Source organism: Hemiscyllium ocellatum, chromosome 1, assembly GCF_020745735.1.
Source record: "Hemiscyllium ocellatum isolate sHemOce1 chromosome 1, sHemOce1.pat.X.cur, whole genome shotgun sequence".
Classification (NCBI taxonomy): domain Eukaryota; kingdom Metazoa; phylum Chordata; class Chondrichthyes; order Orectolobiformes; family Hemiscylliidae; genus Hemiscyllium; species Hemiscyllium ocellatum.
This window is the reverse complement of record NC_083401.1, coordinates 157,593,434-157,614,022: the sequence shown is the minus strand read 5'-3', so window position 1 is coordinate 157,614,022 and position 20,589 is coordinate 157,593,434. Positions and strand designations below refer to the sequence as shown.

Sequence of the window (20,589 nt, the reverse complement as noted above, 5' to 3'; positions counted from 1 at the left end):
GAAGGGCTCATGCCCGAAACGTCGAATCTCCTGCTCCTTGGATGCTGCCTGACCTGCTGCGCTTTTCCAGCAATACATTTTTCAGCTCTGATCTCCAGCATCTGCAGTCCTCACTTTCTCCTCCGTCTAGATAGAATGGACAGGAAGGGCCTATTTTCCTCAACAGAACAGCTAGTGACTTGGAGGAATAGACTTAAAATGATGGGTAGGAGGATTACAGGGGCTGTGAGGAAGATTATCTTTCTGCCGTAGGTAATTTGGGAGCTGGAACTGGCCAAAAACATAGAGGAGGCAGAAACACTTTAAAAGTATCTGGATTTACACTTGAAGTCTTGAAACCTCGAGTGCAATGGACCAAGCTCTGAGAATGGAATTACGATGGATCCTTCATTCTTTGTTAGGCAATAACATGATAGGAAAAGTGGCTTCCTTGTGTATCATAAATATTTCTAAATATTCTAACTATCTGAAAAAAAAAGAATGTACAAGGGTGTGGGGAGAAGGCAGGAGAGAGTATGTATGTGAAGATCACCTTAAAAGGGCTAGCAGGGACACTTGGATCAAATGGCCCACTTCTGTTCTGTAACAATTCTATGGGCTGGGATAAAAGGTAACCCAAACGCCCCGTGGCTGAACACGTTAACTCCCCCTCCTACTCCGCCAAGGACATGCAGGTCCTTGGCCTCCTCCATCGCCAGACCGTAACAACACGACGCCTGGAGGAAGAGCGCCTCATTTTCCGCCTAGGAACCCTCCAACCACAAGGGATGAACTCAGATTTCTCCAGCTTCCTCATTTCCCCTCCCCCCACCTTATCTCAGTTCCCAACGCCCGGATTCAGCACCGCCCTCTTGACCTGCAATCTTCTTCCTGACCTCTCCGCCCCCACCCCCTCTCCAGCCTATCACCCTCACCCTCACCACCTTCCACCTATCGTATTCCCAGCGCCCCTCCCCCAATCCCCCCCCCCCAACCTTTTATCTCAGCCCGCTTGGCACACCAGCCTCATTCCTGAAGAAGGGCTTATGCCCGAAACGTTGATTCTCCTGCTCCTCGGATGCTGCCTGACCTGCTGCGCTTTTCCAACACCACACTTTTCAACTCTGGTCTCCAGCATCTGCAGTCCTCACTTTCTCCTGTAACAATTCTATGTAATGACTCCAACTTCCAAGAGGACATTGACAAACTAGTGAATGGACATATAATTATGTGAAGGAAGCTATCTTTTTAAATGGTTTCTGTTTGTTTTCGTAGCTCTGTTTCGAAGGCAGAGTGTGTCAGGAAGATAGGTTGGGTATTCTCAGTTTTCAGGTTTCTTTGGATAGCTCTTTACTAAGGAAGAGAGCTCAGCAAGAGGTGACAGTGTATCTGCATGATGTCTGCAATGTGAAAAGAGGGACCAAGTGATTGGATGAATTCAACCATGGGATCTGAGGCAGGAGTGGGGAGGAAGAGTCTCTGCAGAAAATAACGCAAAGATAAAGACTTGGGTGAGCAATGCCAGTTATAAACTTCCAGCAGCTGGGAAGATGGGACTTCCCAAAGCCTGAGTCAGTGAATGCTTGGTGTAGCTGGAGATCTGGTGTTTAGAGAAGCGTGGGCCTCTGATTTTTAAAAGCAAGGAGCTTAGGAAAAGCCTAGGAACATGGTGGCTCAGTGGTTAGCGCTGATGCTCCAGGGACCCAGGTTCGATTCCAGCCTCAGGTGACTGTTTGTGTAGAGCTTGCACACTCTCCCCATGTTTGTGTGGGTTTCCATCCACAGTACAGAGGTTAGGTGAATTGGCCATGCTAAATTACTCATAGTGTTCAGGGGTGTGTGGGTTAGGTGCATTAGTTAGGGGGACAATTGGGTCTGGGTGGGTTACTTTTTGAGGGTTGGTATGGACTTGTTGGGCCGAAGAACCTGTTTGTACACTGAAGGAATTCTTTGAAGAATTCACTGAAGAACCATAATTGCTCAGTACAGCGTCAGATCTGGGGTCAGGGAAACAGTCAGAAGTGATGATTGTTCAGTGCAGCTGGGGCATAGGAAGAGTTCAGGAACGGTGACACGATGGGTAGCACTGCTACCTCACAGCACCAGAGATCCGGGTTCAATTCCCACCTCAGGCAACTGTCTGTGTGGAGTTTGCACATTCTCCCCGTGTCTGCGTGGGTTTCCTCTGGGTGCTCCAGTTTCCTTCCACGGTCCAAAAATGTGCAGTTTAGGTGAATTGGCCACGCTAAATTGCCTGTAGTGTTAGCTGAAGTGTAGGAGAATGGGTCTGGGTGGGCAGCTCTTCGGCGGGTCAGTGTGGACTTGTTGGGCTGAAGGGCCTGTTTCTACACTGTAAATAATCTAATCTAGTGCAGTGTTATTGAAGCTGAAAATGTGCCTATTCAGTGCAACTAGAAGCCAGAGTACTGGCAACGGTGCCTTGAAATCAGTTGTTAGTTCATTAAGCCTGAAGAGGCAATCTGCTCCATGAGGCTGGGAGGTGAGCAGAAACTGTCTTCTCAATGCAACTCAAGAGCTGGGATGGTTCCACGATCATATAAAACCTTGCAAATGTAAGGCCCCCAGATTTGGGGGAAAAAGATTGAGCAACTAAAATGTAAAATCCCCTTGTGACTTGCAGTGATCACTAATGTCTGGGTAGGCTGCTATGAATATTTTTGATTATGTGTGCTAATTAACGGGCAATGTATAGTCTATATTTGATCATAGTTTACATCAAAACGTATAAAAATAGTGCAGAAGTTAGTTATTTGGTTTTCTGACCAATATAATCATGGCTGATTATGCAATCTCAAAATCCCATTCCCACTTTCTCTCCACATCCCTGGATCTCTTTAGCCACAAAGGCCAGGTCCACCTCTTTCTTGAATATATCCAATGAATTGGCCCCAATAGCTTCCTGTGGGAGGGAATTCCATAGGTTCACAACTCCCTGAGTGAAGAAACTCTTCCTCATCTCAGTCCTGAATGGCTTACCCCTTATACTCAGACTATGACCCCTCTAGGTGCGGGTAAATGATGGGGGCACCAATATCCCGGGTGGAAGATTCGCTAGAGCACTTCAGGAGGGTTTAAACTAGTTTGGCAGAGGGAAGGGAACCAGAACTAAAGATCAGAGGAGTCTGTCAGGAAGGACACACAGTTGGTAGGGCAAAGGGATGAGTTAAAGTGTGTCTGTTTCAATGTGAGGAGGGTCACACATAAGAGTGATGAACTTAGAGCATGGATCAATACTTGGAACTCCAATGTTGTGGCCATAACGGAAACATGGATTTCACAGGGGCAGGAATAGTTGCTGGATGTTCCAGGGTTTAAATCTTTTAAATAGGGGGGGTGAGGGTGGGGAAGGGTGGGAGGGGGGTTTTGGGAGAGGAGGGGAAGTAGCATTGTTAAATAGAGAGTGCATCAAAGCTGCAGAAAAGGAGGTTTGTCTACTGAGTCAGTATGGGTGGAAGTCAGTAACAGGAAAGCAGCAGTCACTTTATTGGGTGTTTTCTATAACCCCCCCCCAAATAGCAGAGAGAATTAGATAACAGATCTTGGAAAGATGCAGATACAATAGAGTTGTTGTTATGGGTGATGTCAACATCCCCAATACTGATTGGAACCTCCTTAGTGCAGATGAACTGAACAGAGATGATTTTGTCAGGGGTGTCCAGGAAGGATTCCTGACTCAATATGTAGATAGGCCAACTAGGGTGGAGGCCATGTTGGATTTGGTGCTAGGCAACGAGCTAGGCCAAATGTCAGATCTCTTGGGGGGAGAGCATTTCAGTGACAGTGATCACAACTGCCTCACCTTTACCATGACCATGGAGGGATAGGAACAGACAATATGGGAAGGTATTTAATTGGGGGAGGGGAAATCATACAGCTATTAGACAGGAGCTGTGGAGTATAAATTAGAATTATTGTTCTACAGGAAATGCACAAGAGAAATGTGGAGACTGTTTAAGGAGCATTTGTTGCAAGTGTTGGATAACTTTGTCCCACTGAGCCAGATAAGGAATGGTAAGATGAAGGAGCCTTGGATGACAAGAGAAGAGAAGCTTTTCATCAAGGGGAAGAAGGAAGCTTACTTAAGGTTGTGGAAGCAAGGATCTGGTACAGCTTTAGAGGACTACAGGGTAGCTAGGAAAGAACTCAAAAATGGACTGAGGAGGGGGCATGAAAAAGCCTTGGCAGGAAGGATTAGGGAAAACCCAAAGGCATTCTACACTTCGGTGAGGAATAAGAGAGGGGGTAAGGCTGATCAGGGATAGTGGAGGGAACTTGTGCCTGGAGTCTGAAGAGGTAGGGGAGGCCCTAAATGAGCTTTTTGCTTCAGTATTCACTCGAGAGAGGGACCTTGTTGACCAGATTAATAGACTTGAACAGACTGATATTAAGAAAGTGGACGTGCTGGAAATATTGGGAAGCATCAAGACAGATAAGCCCCCAGGGGTAGACCAGATATATCTAAGGTTACTACGGGAAGCGAGGAACGAGATAGCAAATTAGAGAAGGCAGCAGAGCAATGAATTGGCAGCTGCACAATCCACACAAGTGGTCAGACAGTTAAGCACCAGACACTTGACCCCCCCCCTCTGCTCAATGACAATGAGTGGCATTGCCAAGCACCTACGTGTCAATAACCTTTCTTCTCCAAAACTTTAATTCAGCTGCAACATCACACTATGATATTCGATCAATAAAATGTCAAGGGTAGTAGGCATGGGTGGAGTTAAGGCTATGATTACGTCAGGTATGAATAAAACAGCAGATGACGGATATCCAAAGCAAAACAGCAATTGCTGATGAAACTCAGCAGGTCAGGCAGCATTTGTGGGAAGAAAGCAAAGTTAACACTCCGAATGCAGTGATTCTTCAAAAGCTGAGACCTGTTGAGTTTTGCAAGCAATTTCTGCTTATGTTTGGAATTAGACAAGATCTTATTGAATGGTGGAGTGCACTGGAGGGGACAAATGGCTTGCTCCTGTTCCTATTTATGACCCTTTAACCTTACTCACGGTGGTACTTCTGACAGGTGAGTGCTAACATACTCCAGACAATTTGCATTTCCCATTCACCAATTTGAAAATTTGATTATTCCACTCTCCTAGGCAACTTAAAAACTCTTCAATAAGCTTAGCAGCAAAAAGAATGGAGGTGAGCAGGTTTCCACACTCCTGACTCATTCTGAAAATTGTGTGGCATTCTGGAGGTGTCAAAGGATGAACACACCATCCAAGCGAATTCTTTTCAAGGCATGCGTTCGTCCAGCCTTATCCCAGAACTGTTTACAAATTCAGTTCAAATATGAAGGACAATGGGTAGGGCCATGAGTGATTTAGACTGTGATGCCCTCATTGTTAAATAGACCACTGACACTCATTGGACAGACCTGCACGCAAATAAAGGCGATTTGATCAAAACACACTTAGCACCAAAAAAACCCAGGGTGGCGCAATGGTTAGCACTGCTGCCTCACAACACTAGGGACTCAGGTTTGATCCCTGCCTCCATCAGTGTGGAATTCGTATGTTCTTCCTGCGTCAGCCTGGATTTCCTCCCACAGTGCAAAGTGGTGTTGGCCATGCTGAAGGGTCCATAGTGTTAGGTGCATTAGTCAGGAGTAAATAAAGGTTAGAGGAATGGGTGGGTTACTCTTCAGAGAGTCAAATCTACCTAACAGAATAATCACGTAGAAGAGTAATTTAAATTATAAAATAGAATTGGAATTAGATTTGCCAGCAGTACTGAGGTTATATTTTCATCAGACAGACTGCAGTGGTTTACCACTACCTTCTCAAAGATGACTGGGGACAGATAATTAATGTTGGCTGAGCCAACGACACTCATATCCTGAGCACGAATCAATTCAATTGTATTGTTTGGTTCTGTAATGTTGTACTGAATATACGTACATCAGAGTAATTGATATTTATGGAGTAATTTAGGCCTATGGGAGATGGCAATGGATTGAATGCTTCAATCAGATTACAGGTCTGCAACATATATCTTCTATTCTTTGCACTATTTTCATAAACTGCGAAAAAAAATTACCGTCATCTTTTATAGATGAATTTTGCCTCTACTCTGAACAAATTTAAAACAGGAACAAATTTATGCACATACTCCCCAACAAATCATCAAATTGCAACAAGTCGCTCCTATTGCAATCTGTAAAATTATGTTAGTTCTGTTTAAAATACAGATAGATGAAAAGGTGATGTCTGCAAAACTCTGCTTAGGCTGTTTTCTTTTCAAAGAAGACAGAGGGTGGTGATGAAGGGTTGTTTTTCAGACTGGAGGCCTGTGACCAGTGGAGTGCCACAAGGATCGGTGCTGGGTCCTCTACTTTTTGTCATTTACATAAATGATTTGGATGCGAGCATAAGAGGTACAGTTAGTAAGTTTGCAGATGACACCAAAATTGGAGGTGTAGTGGACAGCGAAGAGGGTTACCTCAGATTACAACAAGATCTGGACCAGATGGGCCAATGGACTGAGAAGTGGCAGAAGGAGTTTAATTCAGATAAATGCGAGGTGCTGCATTTTGGGAAAGCAAATCTTAGCAGGACTTATACACTTAATGGTAAGGTCCTAGGGAGTTTTGCTGAACAAAGAGACCTTGGAGTGCAGGTTCATAATTCCTTGAAAGTGGAGCCGCAGGTAGATAGGATAGTGAAGAAGGTGTTTGGTATGCTTTCCTTTGTTGGTCAGAGTATTGAGTACAGGAGTTGGGAGGTCATGTTGTGGCTGTACCAGGACATCGGTTGGAATATTGCTTGCAATTCTGGGCTCCTTCCTATCGGAAAGATGTTGTGAAACTTGAAAGGGTTCAGAAAAGATTTACGAGGATGTTGCCAGGGTTGGAGAATTTGAGCATTAGGTAGAGGCTGAACAGGCTGGGGCTGTTTTCCCTGGAGTGTCAGAGGTTGAGGGGTGACCTTATAGAGGTTTATAAAATCATGAGGGGCATGGATAGGATAAATAGACAAAGTCTTTTCCCTGGGGTTGGGGAGTCCAGAACTAGAGGGCATAGGTTTAGGGTGAGAGGGGAACGATATAAAAGAGACCTAAGGGGCAGCTTTTTCACGCAGAAGGTGGTACGTGTATGGAATGAGCTGCCAGAGGAAGTGGTGGAGGCTGGTACAATTGTAAGATTTAAAAGGCATTTGGATGGGTATATGAATAGAAAGGGTTTGGAGGGATATGGGCCGTGTGCTGGCAGGTGGGACTAGATTGGGCTGGGATATCTGGTCGGCTTGGACGGGTTGGACCAAAGGGTGTGTTTCCGTGCTGTACATCTCTATGACTCTATGACTCTCAGGAGCTAGAGAGGGGATTGTAACTCTATAAATATCGGCCTCTGGTCATTAAATGTAAGGGCAAACTGATGTCCTACTGGCAGAATATTGACCTCCTGAGCCAATGTTGATGTTGTTTGCTTGGATCTGTTGATAGTTACTCCATACAGAAGCCCCATAGTAAACTGGCATTTTAGTTTTAGTGACAAGCATTGCATATCTGAGTGAAGAATATGATACGAGAGACTTCACTACAGATAGGATGTTTGCGCATTCCAGGTGGCATTGTTTTGTCTTCTCTTGTCTTACTGAAAGATCTATAATTTGTTTTGTCTGAGACTTGCATAGATATTTCAGGCATGTAGCACTCCTGGTCTGAGAATTCAAAGGTAGCATTTTGAATTACAGGTATATGCTGTTTAGCTGCTGACTAACACAATGTGCTTTACAAGTGGTTTCTACTGATTGGAGATGCCGGTGTTGGACTGGGGTGTACAAAGTTAAAAATCACACAACACCAGGTTATAGTCTGACAGGTTTAATTGGAAGTGCTAACTTTCTGAATGCCGCACCTTTATCAGGTGGTTGTGGAGAATAAGATCATAATACATAGAACTTATAGCAAAAGTTTACAATGTGATGCAACTGAAATCATAAATTGAAGAAGACCTGGATTGGTTGTTAAGTCTCTCATCTTTTAGAATGACCATGTTGGTTTTAGTTCTCTCATAAGAATTCTCATCAGAACTGAAACCAACATGGTCATTCTAAATGATGAGAGACTTAACAATCCAGGTCCTTTTCAATATATCATTTGAGTTGCATTACACTGTAAACTTTTGCAATAAATTCTGTGTCTTATGATCTGATAGTCCGTATGAAGGAGCAGCGCTCTGAAAGCTAGTGCTTCCAATTAAACCTGTTGGACTATAACCTGGTGCTGTGTGGTTTCTACTTCATGCACTTTTGCAAGGATTCACTCCTCCAGGTAGTCTTTAGAAATTTTAAGGTACATTGGCTGAATAAAGGCCCACATTTTTTAAAAAAATCATAACCGGGAAGTAACTTAAATTTGTAGTTCTTTGCTATCTGAGGTCTTCGTAAGTCGAGATGGGTGAAGTTCAACTTTAGTGGGGAGTGCAAGTGGAGTACAATGCTGCATAATGGATCAACTGCGCTTATATATGCTTTATGATTTTTAAAGGCCATCGCCATCAGTCTGGACCATGCTCAAGCTGAATTCCATTTCCAAGATATACAACTGTGACCTGTGGATTATATCAGGGCCAAAAAATCTCATCATTCAATCTTCACAACAACTCAAGCCCATTCACTTTTATGTTCACTTCTTGATACTTCCCGTTGACATTTCCTGTGCCTGAAGACATGCACAAGCATTCGTGGTAAATCTTAATAGCATAAAGTTATTTCAATACTATTAACCTTAATTAATTAATTGATTAATAACATTACATATGGCCCCAAGACTCCATGATGCATACTTATTAGGTTCACAGAGACATACTCACCTCAGTAACACTCTGGCACATAAAAGATGCTCTCATTGTTCAGGGTGGTAAATAATTAGACATATCACAAAATGATTCTGTTTTACTCAGTGCTTGAAAACAGTGAAAACATTTGAAAACAGTGATGAAATTGTCAAATGATTTGAAAACGATCTTAAACTCACACAGGTTAGTTGTTATTTACCATTGCTGTAATTTCAGGTGCCTCTCAGCTATTTTCCTTCTTTTGAGGTGTTGAGAACCAATTCAACATGTTCGGTCCTCATTGGAACAACTTTAGCAACTTGCAATTTGATCAGGATTCAATAAGGAAGAACTGTGCTGAAATGTCCTTCAATTAACTATTGGGAAGACTGAAGTCATCTTTTTTGGATCCCACTCCAAGCTCTTCCCTAGTTATTGACTCCATCCATGTTCCTGCTAACTGAGTTTAAGATAATCTTTGCACAACCTTAGGGTTACATTTGACCCTAAAATGAGATCTTGACATCAAACTCTTATCATCGCTAATATATTCCTACTTCCATAATTGTGCAAATTTGTCCCTGTCACAATTTATCTGAGACTGGAACCTGCAGCTATGTGTTTGTTAACTCTACACTTAAATGGATTCCTGCCCCTAACCTATTGTTGATTGGCCTTTATTGAACTCATGCCTTGGTTTTAAAATTCGCATCCTTCCTTTCAATAGCCTCACCCTACTCTATCTCTTCTGCCACATGTAAATGTATTGTTAGTAAAGCCACAAGATGGTTTCTTTATTAAACTATCTAAATAGAGTTAACTGGAAGAGTACATTTATGTCTCTGACTTCTCTGTCTGTTGCTGCATTCTTGGCACAGTCATGGGACTAGTGCATCATCTCCTATTTTAAATTAAGTAATAGAATGATAGAATTTTACAACACAGAAGGAGGCCACTCGACCCATTGTATCTGTACCAGTTCCCAATGAACTACCCAATTAGTGCTATTCTCCAGCCCTATTATCACTTTCAAAAATGATTAACAGCAGTTTAAGGTTTATGCCCTTAAAGGTGCACATGCATCGTGTCACAACATCTGTAATTTCTTTCAGCTGTACAATTCTCTGGGAGTGTTCCTGCAGCATCGGAGACTGAGGGGTGACCTTCTAGAGGCTTACAAAATTATGAGGGGCATGCATAGGATAAATAGACAAAGTCTTTTCCCTGGGGTGGGAGTCCAGAACTTGAGGGCATAGGTTTAGGTTGAGTGGGGAAAGATATACAAGAGATCTACGGGGCAACTTTTTCACGCAGAGGGTGATCCATGTATGGAATGAGCTGCCAGAGGAAGTGGTGGAAGCTGATATATTTGCAACATTTAAAAGGCATTTGGATGGGTATATGAGTAGGAAGGGTTTGGAGGGATATGGGCCGGATAGTGGCTGGTGGGACTGAATTGGGTTGGGATATCTGGTCGGCATGGACGATTTGGATTTAAGTGTCTGTTTCCGTGCTGTACATCTCAATGACTCTATGACTCTATATCTGTTGGTCTCTTGAGCATCCCTAATTTAAATTCTTTTACCGTTGCCAGTTGTGCTTTCAACTGTTTAGGCCCCAAGTTCTAGATTACAGTACTAGCTGGAGAATAGCACTAACGGGGTAGTTCTTTTGGGAACCAGTACAGAAATGGTCAGGCAAATGGGGCGGCAGGGTGGCTAACACTGCTGCCTCACAGCACCTGGGACCTGGGTTCGCTTCCAACTTTGAGCGACTGCCTGTATGGAGTTTGCACATTCTCCCTGCGTCTGCGTGGGTTTCCTCCGGGTGCTCCGGTTTCCTCCCACAATCCAAAGATGTGCAGGTCAGGTGACTTGGCCATTTTAAATTGCCCGTAGCATCCAGGTGCATTAACCAGGGGTAAACATAGGGTAGGAGAATGGGTTACATAGGATGGATTACTCCTCGGAGGGTTGATGTGGACTTGCTGGGCCGAAGGGTCTGTTTTCATACTGTAGGGATTCTATTAAAAAAATTATACTCCCTGCATCCCTCTGCCTCACATTTCTCCATTAAGACACTTCTTAAAATCGACCTCTCTAACCAAGCTTTTAGTGGCCTGATGTGATATTACATAATGTGGTTTTATAACTCATCTGTAAAGTACCTTTGAATTTATTAGAAGTTGCTTCTGTTGTTGTGCCAAGACATGGAAATTGACTGTATATTTTAAAACCCCAGCAAAAGTTGAAAGGAAGAGGAAATTGAAAACGTAAAGAGGTCAACATTATTCACTGCACCAGAGTTCATGTCGGGATATCTATGTCGGGACTGAGGAGCATGCAAACCAAGACGACAGATTTTATGAAAAATGATCAAAAGGTATCTTGCTGATGCCTTTTGATCATCAGCTGCCTCTGGTGGTAAGGACTGGCAAGTGCAGCTCATCAGTAAGGAACAAATGAATCCAGTCAACCACATTGCTGTGGTACTGCATGGTACTACACCAATCCTAAGGTGTAACATTTTGGGAAAGACAATATGAATGTTACATCTAGTGGAGGAAAATGGACAGTGACGGGGAGGAGACCAGATGTACTGAGGAACTACTTGGTTCAGGAAAGTCATCTGTATAACGGGGAGGGGATCAAAAGTGGGAAGTTATGTTGCAGTTATACAGGACATTGGTGAGGCCGCACTCGGAGTATTGTGTTCAGTTTTGGTCACCTTGCTATATAGTTCTGTCAATGAAGTTTCTCATCAATCAAGCTTCATATGCAGGGAAGACCAAGCTGGTATAACTCCTGAACATAATTGTTAAAACATAGATTTCTGGTCTTATGTTCACATTGGGAAGTCTTCCCACACATTGCTTGGCTTAGGTGATTGAGTGCAATCCTAGTGAGTGAGACAATTTACCATGAACACAATGTAAATATCTTTAACATGATTGTGCAGGACAAAAAAGGTCTCTCTGATTTCTTTGGATGTCAAATAATCAGCTGAAACTGGAGAAGACCGGGCAGTGTACTATGTTTACTCAAATCGGAGCTTGTCTAATTATCATCCTTTTAAATAAATTTGTAAATAACATCCTCACTTTTCTAATCCGAGCTTGTAATGCAATACCATCTCACATTGTTAACTGGGTAATTAAAGCAATGCTAACTCATTTCAATCTGGACATTAATTTTCATCTACTTTATTTTCATCTGTTTTGTTTTCCAGCCAGCCATGACCAGGAGAACACAGGCAGCCTCGATGACTGGCCCTTCAAAACCCCAGGCTCAGAATTCACTGATATTGACTTGATGAACTGAGTCATTTCTGAGTAATTTACATGTTCCCATCAGTATACCTCTCGAAAATCAATGAATTCATGTTCCTCTGATGCAAATAACACAAACTGATTATGTTAAGTCCACTGATCCCTTGAGGATTTGCTTTTAGTCTAATGCTGCAAGCATGTGTTAGAATCTGGCACGAGTAAAATGATGTCTGCGGAAGCTATTAGCATTGACCAGTGACTTTGGAATTCAAGTAAGATAAACAGTCGTATATGCCATAATACAATCCATCAGATTTCATGAAGACTTGGTATTCATTGGTAAAATGGTTATCGACTGGCAAATTACAATTTTATTTTTTAAATTATCCCTTAATTTTGTCTGTCTCTCTGTCAGAATGTGAGTGGATTGGTGATCAAAGAAGATTGGGATTCGACCTTAGATTTCATTAGATTGCTTTTTAGTTCATCTGTGTTCTGCTCAATTTATAATAAATTGCCAATTTTTGTTACTGCCTTGGTGTTCAAAGTCTGTTATTTGTAAAGTCTGGTGAGGAACAAATTATGCAATTTTGAGAGTCATTGAATGTTTTAATCTCACTGTGCTAGGAATCCAGAGTCAGCAAGTCTGATTTGCTTTGGTTTGCTTTGGCGAGAGAGTTGTTGAGAAATTTGGCTGAATCGTAAGCTGTGTTTTACTTGTTTATAAATCATCTTTGGCCGGAATGGTCCTAGCCCTGAACAATGTAAACATAGAAAGATAGAAAATAGGTGCAAGAGTAGGCCATTCAGCCCTTCAAGCCTGCACCACCATTCAATGTGATCATGGTTAATCATGAAACCTCAGTATCCCATTCCTGCGTTCTCTCCAAACCCCTTGATCCCTTTGGCCACAAGTGCCATGTCTAGCTCCCTCTTGAATGTATCTAATGAACTGGCCCCAACAACTTCCTGTGGGAGTGTCATGGAAATTAAACTAACTCGACTCACTGTTAGCAAGAGCAAAGAAAAAGAACTTCATTATTTTTTAACGTCTGCATGCAGACGGACCAATACACTTGGCAAAAATACCTTGTACTTGAGCATAATTCAGATACTCTTCTTATATCATTCTTATCACACTATCAAGGACAAAGACTGGGAAGACTTGAGTTGTTATTTTTTTCATTCCCTTGTTGTGGACATACTGTTCTTATGTTTTCCTTTAGCTTGAATGTTTACAAAGTTCAGATAAAGATAAGCTGTCTCCCCGACTGCAAAGTGTTTGCCAAGTTTGGCACAGTATTAAATTTAGAAAAGCATTTCAGATTTCACAGTTAATGTTAAATTTGTTAATTTTCCACTATAGGGAAAGAATTCCACAGGTTCACAACTCTCTGAGTGAAGAAATTCTTCCTCATCTCAGTCCTGAATGGCTTGCCCCTTATTCTTAGACTGAGATGTACACATGTAGGCAACTATGATTCCAATGGAAAAGAAAAGTGAGATTTTTAAAAGGACTGTCAGTGTTGAGAAAAATGTCTGATTTTCTACCAAAGGTTTTAACGAGATGAGAATCTGGTTATCGAGTGGTGAAAGGGCACTTTGCATGAAATAGCTTCTCTTTGTTACCAATTCTCCCCTCATTTATCTGCAATTTATTATTCTCTCATGAGAAACTAGATGGTGACGACCCTCCCAAGTGATAGCCAGACTGGGTATTTGGTGGCTTCAGCCTATATCCCGTTCCTCATCCTGGCCAGCATTCCTCAATATTTCCAGGCACATTCCGTGGGCAACAAATGCCTACAACCTTCATCCACAAATGTTGGCATTGGACATGTACCAGCGCCACTTTCAGCATGGCATAGCTCTGGTTTATTTACAATTGAAGTCACAATGTCAATACCACATGTCAGAGTGCACCAACTGCTTTCATTGCAGTCCTGCTAATGACTCTTTGTATTTTATGTATCGAAACAGGGTGCATCGTCAGGCTCTTAACATGTTCACACACCGGTGCTTACTCGGATGCTCACAACATGTTTGCACAGGAACAATCATTCGACTACTTGGGGTGGTCAAGGTCAGGGCTGCGGACGAGAAGGTGGGGCATGGTCGTTTCTGCAACCCCGGTACGACCAGTCCAGGGGTCGGCAGTACGTCAGCTGGGGAGTTGCACAGAGATAATTCAGGATTCTGATCACTCATCATTGAAGGCAATCACTCCTGACCCCAAGTCAGGGGTAAGCCACAGTCAGTCTCAGGGGTCTGTTCAGTGAGTGGTTTATCAGGGACTCTGATGAGCCAATATGCTGAGATGCTGGGTTGCAGAAAGGTAAGAATTGTGACAAAGGTAGCTCATGTAAAGGTGGGAGATGATAGTACATTAGAGGACACAAGTTACTTCTTGGAATCCTCCATGCTTCCCTCTGTCAAGGACTGTGCTAAGTTGTCATTCATATGTGAATGCTGACTGGTGAAACTGATTTCAACTGTTACCTCATTTCCCCTCCCCCCCGCCTTATCCCAGTTCCAACCTTCCAGCTCAGCACCATACCCATGACCTGTCCCACCTGTCAATCTTCCTTCCCATATATCTGCACCACCCTGCCCTCCGACCAATCACTTTTAATCCCCACCTCCATCCATCTATATCACTCACAGCAAACTGCCCCCAGCCACACACCCCTTCCCATTTATCTCTGCACCTCCGAGACTCCCAGCCTCATTCCTGATGAAGGGCTTTTGCCCAAAACGTCAATTCTCCTGCTCCTCGGTTGCTGGCTGATCTGCTGCGCTTTTCCAGCAACACGCTCTCGACTCTGATCTCCAGCATCTGCAGTCCTCACTTTCATCTGTCCTACTCTTGGTGTCTCTCAAGCTGATAGCTGTGCTAAATTTTTATGCAACTGACTCCTTCCAAAGATCTGTGTGGGATCTCTCAGTCTTCAACTCACAAATGAATCCAGATCATTATCAAATGCAATTTGTGCCAGATCACATCACTTTGTCACATTTCCCTGTGATGCAAGGAAGTGAGGACTGCAGATACTGGAGATCAGAGTCAAAAAGTGTGACGCTGGAAAAGCGCAGCAGGTCAGGCAGCATCCGAGGAGCTCAAAACATTGACTCTCCTGCTCTTCACTACAGCCTGGTCTGCTGTGCTTTTCCAGCATCATACCTGCCCTGTGATGAGGTCAGTGCTGCAGCTCGGGCAGTTGGCTTTATCGATGTAGCTTCCCCTAGATGCACAACGCTGTAAATTTTACACACGGTGCACTGAGAGCATCATATCATAATGAAGTAGATTTCACCAATGGAAAAAAACTTTCATTCAGCAAATGTATATGACATCTGTGATCATGAGTACCACATCTTAGAAGTCTGCACCAAATACCTTGGAAGCCGACATCCTGGACATCTCAAGGACCAGAAGCTTTCCAAAGGTGGTTTCTGGGAAACAAAGGTCACCCTCTCTGCAACACCACTAATGAGTTAAGATTAGTGCGGTGCTGGAGAAGCACAGCAGGTCAGACAGCATCCGAGAAGCAGGAAAATCGATGTTTCAGGCAAAAGCCCTTCATCAGGAATCAGGCTTTTGCCAGAAACGGCAATTGTTCCTGCTCCTCGGATGCTGCCTGACCGGCTGTGCTTTTCCAGCACCACTCCAATCTTGACTCTAATCTCCAGCATCTGCAGTAGAATTCTGCCTAACACCATTAATGACTCCATTATACAATCTTCGGGTAAAAAATGAGGTCTGCAGATGCTGGAGATCACAGTTGAAAATGTGTTGCTGGTTAAAGCACAGCAGGTCAGGCAGCATCCAAGGAATAGGAAATTCGACGTTTCGGGCATAAGCCATTCCTGATGAAGGGTTTATGCCCGAAACGTCGAATTTCCTATTCCTTGGATGCTGCCTGACCTGCTGTGCTTTAACCAGCAACACATTTTCATCCATTATACAATCCCCCTGATTGAGGCCAAGGGTAGATACAAAGCTGTTCATTCTTCTCCCATGATCATGTGACAGCAGACTTCATGCCTCGTAGGGGTGATTTATCTGATGCAATACTTTTTTACCGTATCTTAGTACATCTGACAATAATAAATCAAATCAAATCCTCAAGATGAGACTTCGATGGCTGGAACAGACTGGACTTCGGGGGAAGTCTGCAGTCCAGCCCAGACTCCCATCACCACAGATTATGTTTGCGGCTGGTAATGTTTGACCAGGTATACAGCTAGGCTTTAAATATGGTAGTCATGACACAAATCCCAGTAGGTTTCAATGATGATGAGTACTTCTAGTGAGTGAGTGTAGGTTCGTGCTACAGAGGCTGTCGAGGTGTGGTGCATACTTAATGGAGTGAACAATGGAGAATTGTGCTAAACAACACACTGGAGCTCAATGAGAAAGCTCTCTAAGGAACTACCCAAAATCGACACTTAGCTTGATATTTGATAAACTTCAATTGAATACCTGTCATGAATCTTGTGTATAATCACTGAAAAATGTGAATCCCTGTGGTTATGGATAAATGAACAGTCCCTAAAAAGGACCTGAACCACATATTAAAATCAAAGCTGAGTTCATACCAAAAGAGTGTTGGAATGAGGGGTGGAAATAAGTATTTTCTGAAAATAAATGTGCAGCAATCAATCACAATTTCCTTTTTAAACGTTAATTGATTTCAGGCTTTTAGTCTTGAGCACTCTGAAAGGAAAGCTACTGCCTGCATCCCACACAATACCTCCTTTGTTTTATGTACAAGTCAATGTGCTAAGATGTGATTGATGACTGGTTTCATCTCACTGACATGCATCAACCAGATAGCAGCGGGAAGGTAGAGTAAATGGATATGTGTATGTGCAGTAACATTGATCAAGAGAAAATCACTTGGTAATTAGAGTGGGCTGGCTTATCTAGTTTAATGCCCAATGAGGAGAAAAAGACATGTCAAGGTAATTTTCACTGATGGCTATCACTGGGCACTCTTTAATTGCAAAGAACCTGATCACTTTACGGTGCTGAATCATGTTTTATGTTACAGCTAACATTTCTAGATATGCCTGTGGTTGTAATTTTTTTTCACTTGGTATTAAATGGTCCTGTAATGGATGTCATCTAAGATACACTTGGCAAAATTACAGTTGGTTCTACTAGAACGCGTGTTTCGTCAATGTGAATTGGCTTTAACACAATTGAAGAATTTACACCGTTATTTGTAGAACATGAACTTTCTGTCCTGACTATAATATGATTCCAGCCCCATTAGTTTAAATGGTGCAAGAGTTGTGCGACTTCCTTTTAATGCAAGTTCGCATGAAAACTGAACTATCCTGTTATAGCAGAACCGATTGCACTTAGAAAAGAAGTCAGATTAATGGATGATGCATTTTGTGTAATGATCATAAAATTTCCAGGCTCTGAAGATTCAGTGAGAGTGACCCTTTTTGAGAGTGAACCTGAAGATGTTAACTGTCTCCTTTGTGTGAACCATCTACCAAGAGGTGGAGGGATCACTTCAGCAGCAAGTAAGTGAGACCAAATGTAGGACCTCAGCTAAAGGAAATGGCAATGGGAAGGTCTGGGCTGCTGGAACATCCAATAGGGAAGCTTCTCGGAGTCTTTTGTGTAGTTCCTCCAGGTTACGGTGTCTGCTGGCACCACTCCTGCCTCTCTGAAAAGGAAGAGCATCTGAAGTGAGATTATCACTTTGCCATTCACACTTACAGCCAGCAGGCAGATGTGTGCACATGTCCTCTGATTGGGCAGTCGGCAATCTCTCCATGGAGACAGCCGGAGGCACAAATGCTAGAGTTAGCAATCTACTAACAGCATTGGACAAGTCCCTCACCCTTTTATCCAGTTTAGCTGCAGCTCCGGACAAATTCAGCCGCTGCTCCTGTACATGGCTGTACTTTGGCCAAACCATTAAAGACCCAGGCCCAACTCTTGCTTGGGGCTGACCAGATACCTGTCTCTGCCTTTCCTCGAAGTGCCAGAGATCTGGGATGCTTTCTAGTTAACCAGCTGTAGAGATGTATCAGTGAAATGATGACTCGAGTGTGTGTTGCTATCTAACCTCGATAGAGTACCAACTGAGGTGGAAATCTTGGTTGGGAGAGTGCTGGAGCATCCTTTGAGAGTTTAATGGCATCCTCCTCAGAGGTGGGGGTGGAACAGAGGGTCTGTGGCACTGACCAAGTTTTACCTGACCTTTGCTAGAGTCACTTAGTACCTGCATTACTGAGATAAAAGTTTGGACTAGTTAAAATGAACCAGCCTTGGTGGAAATAAGAGATGAGCATATCACAATGGCCTACTGCAGTCTTCCCATTGGCACATGCACCAGCGTGAGTTGTAGTTAATGAGCGTTGGTGAGAGGTGAGCGCAGTGCAGAGCTAGCATGAGTGCAAGGTAGCAGAGAGTATACAGACTATTATTCACCAACTTCCTGCACTGTTGAGTGCTGTGTTTGTTCTAGGCCACAGCACTGACTCAGACCACCAATCCAGTGCAGGCTGGCTGATTCTGTCCCTTTTGACATTCTGCACCATCGTCGTCTTCCCATCCTCAAGCATCTCCAGGTACGTATCAGTGAAGCGAGGGACCGGCTTCCCTTTCTGAGGCTTTGTCTTTGCGATACAGGTTGAGCATTGTGGGAGGCCGGCTTGCAGCATCTGAAATGATCTTCAGCTGGATCTAAATATGTTCCCAACAGTACAAACAGCCTAAAGGTCCCAGCAATCCATCCCCTACTGTGTAAGGGAGGCAGGCTGTGGAAATAATTCAGTGAAAAGAAAAGGATTGTGTGGAAAAAGAAGCTTTCCTCCATGGGGAGTGGAGCCAAGAATCTCACCTGATTCCATATGGAAAACAGGAAAAGTTCCGAGCAATATATTTCTCAACAAAGATGAACTTTTACCATCAACTATTGGCAGGAACAGGATACTGATTGTGGACGATCAGCCATGATCATAAGGAATGGTGGTGCTGGCTTGAAGGGCCGAATGGCCTACTCCTGCATCTATTGTCTGTTGTTTATAACTGAATCAAAGACAATATATTTTGGGTAATGAATTTACGGCAATGTTTTTCCTTTGATGTTGGTACAAATCAAAATCTCTTTCAGCACTGCACGTTATTCGTACAAAAATCTGTTTGTGCCTTTAGGAATTCACTACAAATCTACGTGCAATGTCATTTGAAAGAAGGCAGAGCATAAATGGCCAATTCGCTCAGAATGACGAGATACTTCAGCTGTAAGACATTACGATCTTTGCCCAATCATCCTGAAAATGAATTGCAATCACAATAATAAGCTGATCTCGGAAAGACATTCTCCAGGAATAAGCAAACAATTAAGTGGTCGAAGAGATTTTGAAATAAATGATGCATTGCCATTATCAAGCTGCATTTCAGTACTTTAAAAATACAGGGGAACCTTGATTATCCGAACGTCAATTATCTGAATATCGGATTATCCGAAGGAGATCTCAAGGTCCTGATAGAAACATTACATCAAAGAGGTGTTTCCAACACTGATTGCGTCTTTTGTTTATAATGATTAAAAACACCGCACTGAGGGGTGGGGAGGGGTGGGGTTGGGGAGGGGGAGGGGTGGAAAGGGTGGAGGGGGCTGGGGGGTGGTGGTGGGCTGCTGCCTGGTCTCCTGAACGGGGAGTGGACTTAACAGAAAACTCTGAGGAAAGGCATTGAATCAATTAACCAAATAATCAATTACCCGAACAAAATCGTGCCCGCCCATCTCACTCAGATAATCGAGATTCCTCTGTATTCAGAATATTTTAGGGGACATATAGGTTTCCAGTATCGGGAGCTTAAATAGATGTAAGGCCATGATTTGTTTGATTTGCGATTCACACTGTTTGTCGATAAAAACCCAAATAGATTGTTTTGTAGGGAATTTTCACTGATTGATTCATTTGTTTACTACAGGTCATTCTGCAATAATGCATGTTTTGTCAATGCAAGTTCGTTGTAACACTAATTGGTGATGCGGTTTCTAAAGTGTGAACTTTTAAAACGTGTGTTGGCTGTAACGCGATTACATCACCAACACTTTAAGCGCTGTTTCTTAAGCGTGATTTTTCTATAATGTGGGGTTGCAACCATTGCGTCATAGGAGAATTGACTATATTAAACATGGACACATAATCATTGATAAATTCACAGATTATACATTTAAAAATTTTTGCGCATTCAAAAATATGGTATTTGATTTTCCAGGGTAGCACTCTCACTGTCCAGCTTCAAGCACGGCACGGTGGCACAGTGGTTAGCACTGCTGCCTCACAGCGCCTGAGACCCGGGTTCAATTCCCGACTCAGGCGACTGACTGTGTGGAGTTTGCACATTCTCCCCGCGTCTGCGTGGGTTTCCTCCGGGTGCTCCGGTTTCCTCCCACAGTCCAAAAAATGTGTGGGTCAGGTGAATTGGCCATGCTAAATTGCCCGTAGTGTTAGGTAAGGGGTAAATGTAGGGGTGTGGGTGGGTTGCGCTTCGGCG

At 43.2% G+C, this 20,589-nt stretch overlaps 1 protein-coding gene across 1 annotated transcript in view; it reads left to right on the top strand.

Annotated features, from left to right (window-relative positions):
• The window catches only part of LOC132820656 (uncharacterized), a 131,781-nt gene extending 119,195 nt beyond the window's left edge, over positions 1 to 12,586 (top strand). Inside the window, exon 6 of the mRNA XM_060832873.1 lies at positions 12,014 to 12,586. Coding sequence (XP_060688856.1) covers positions 12,014 to 12,105 — 92 coding nt within the window. The 3' untranslated portion in view covers positions 12,106 to 12,586. The remainder of the gene's footprint in view (positions 1 to 12,013) is intronic.
• The last annotated feature ends 8,003 nt before the right edge of the window (positions 12,587 to 20,589 follow it).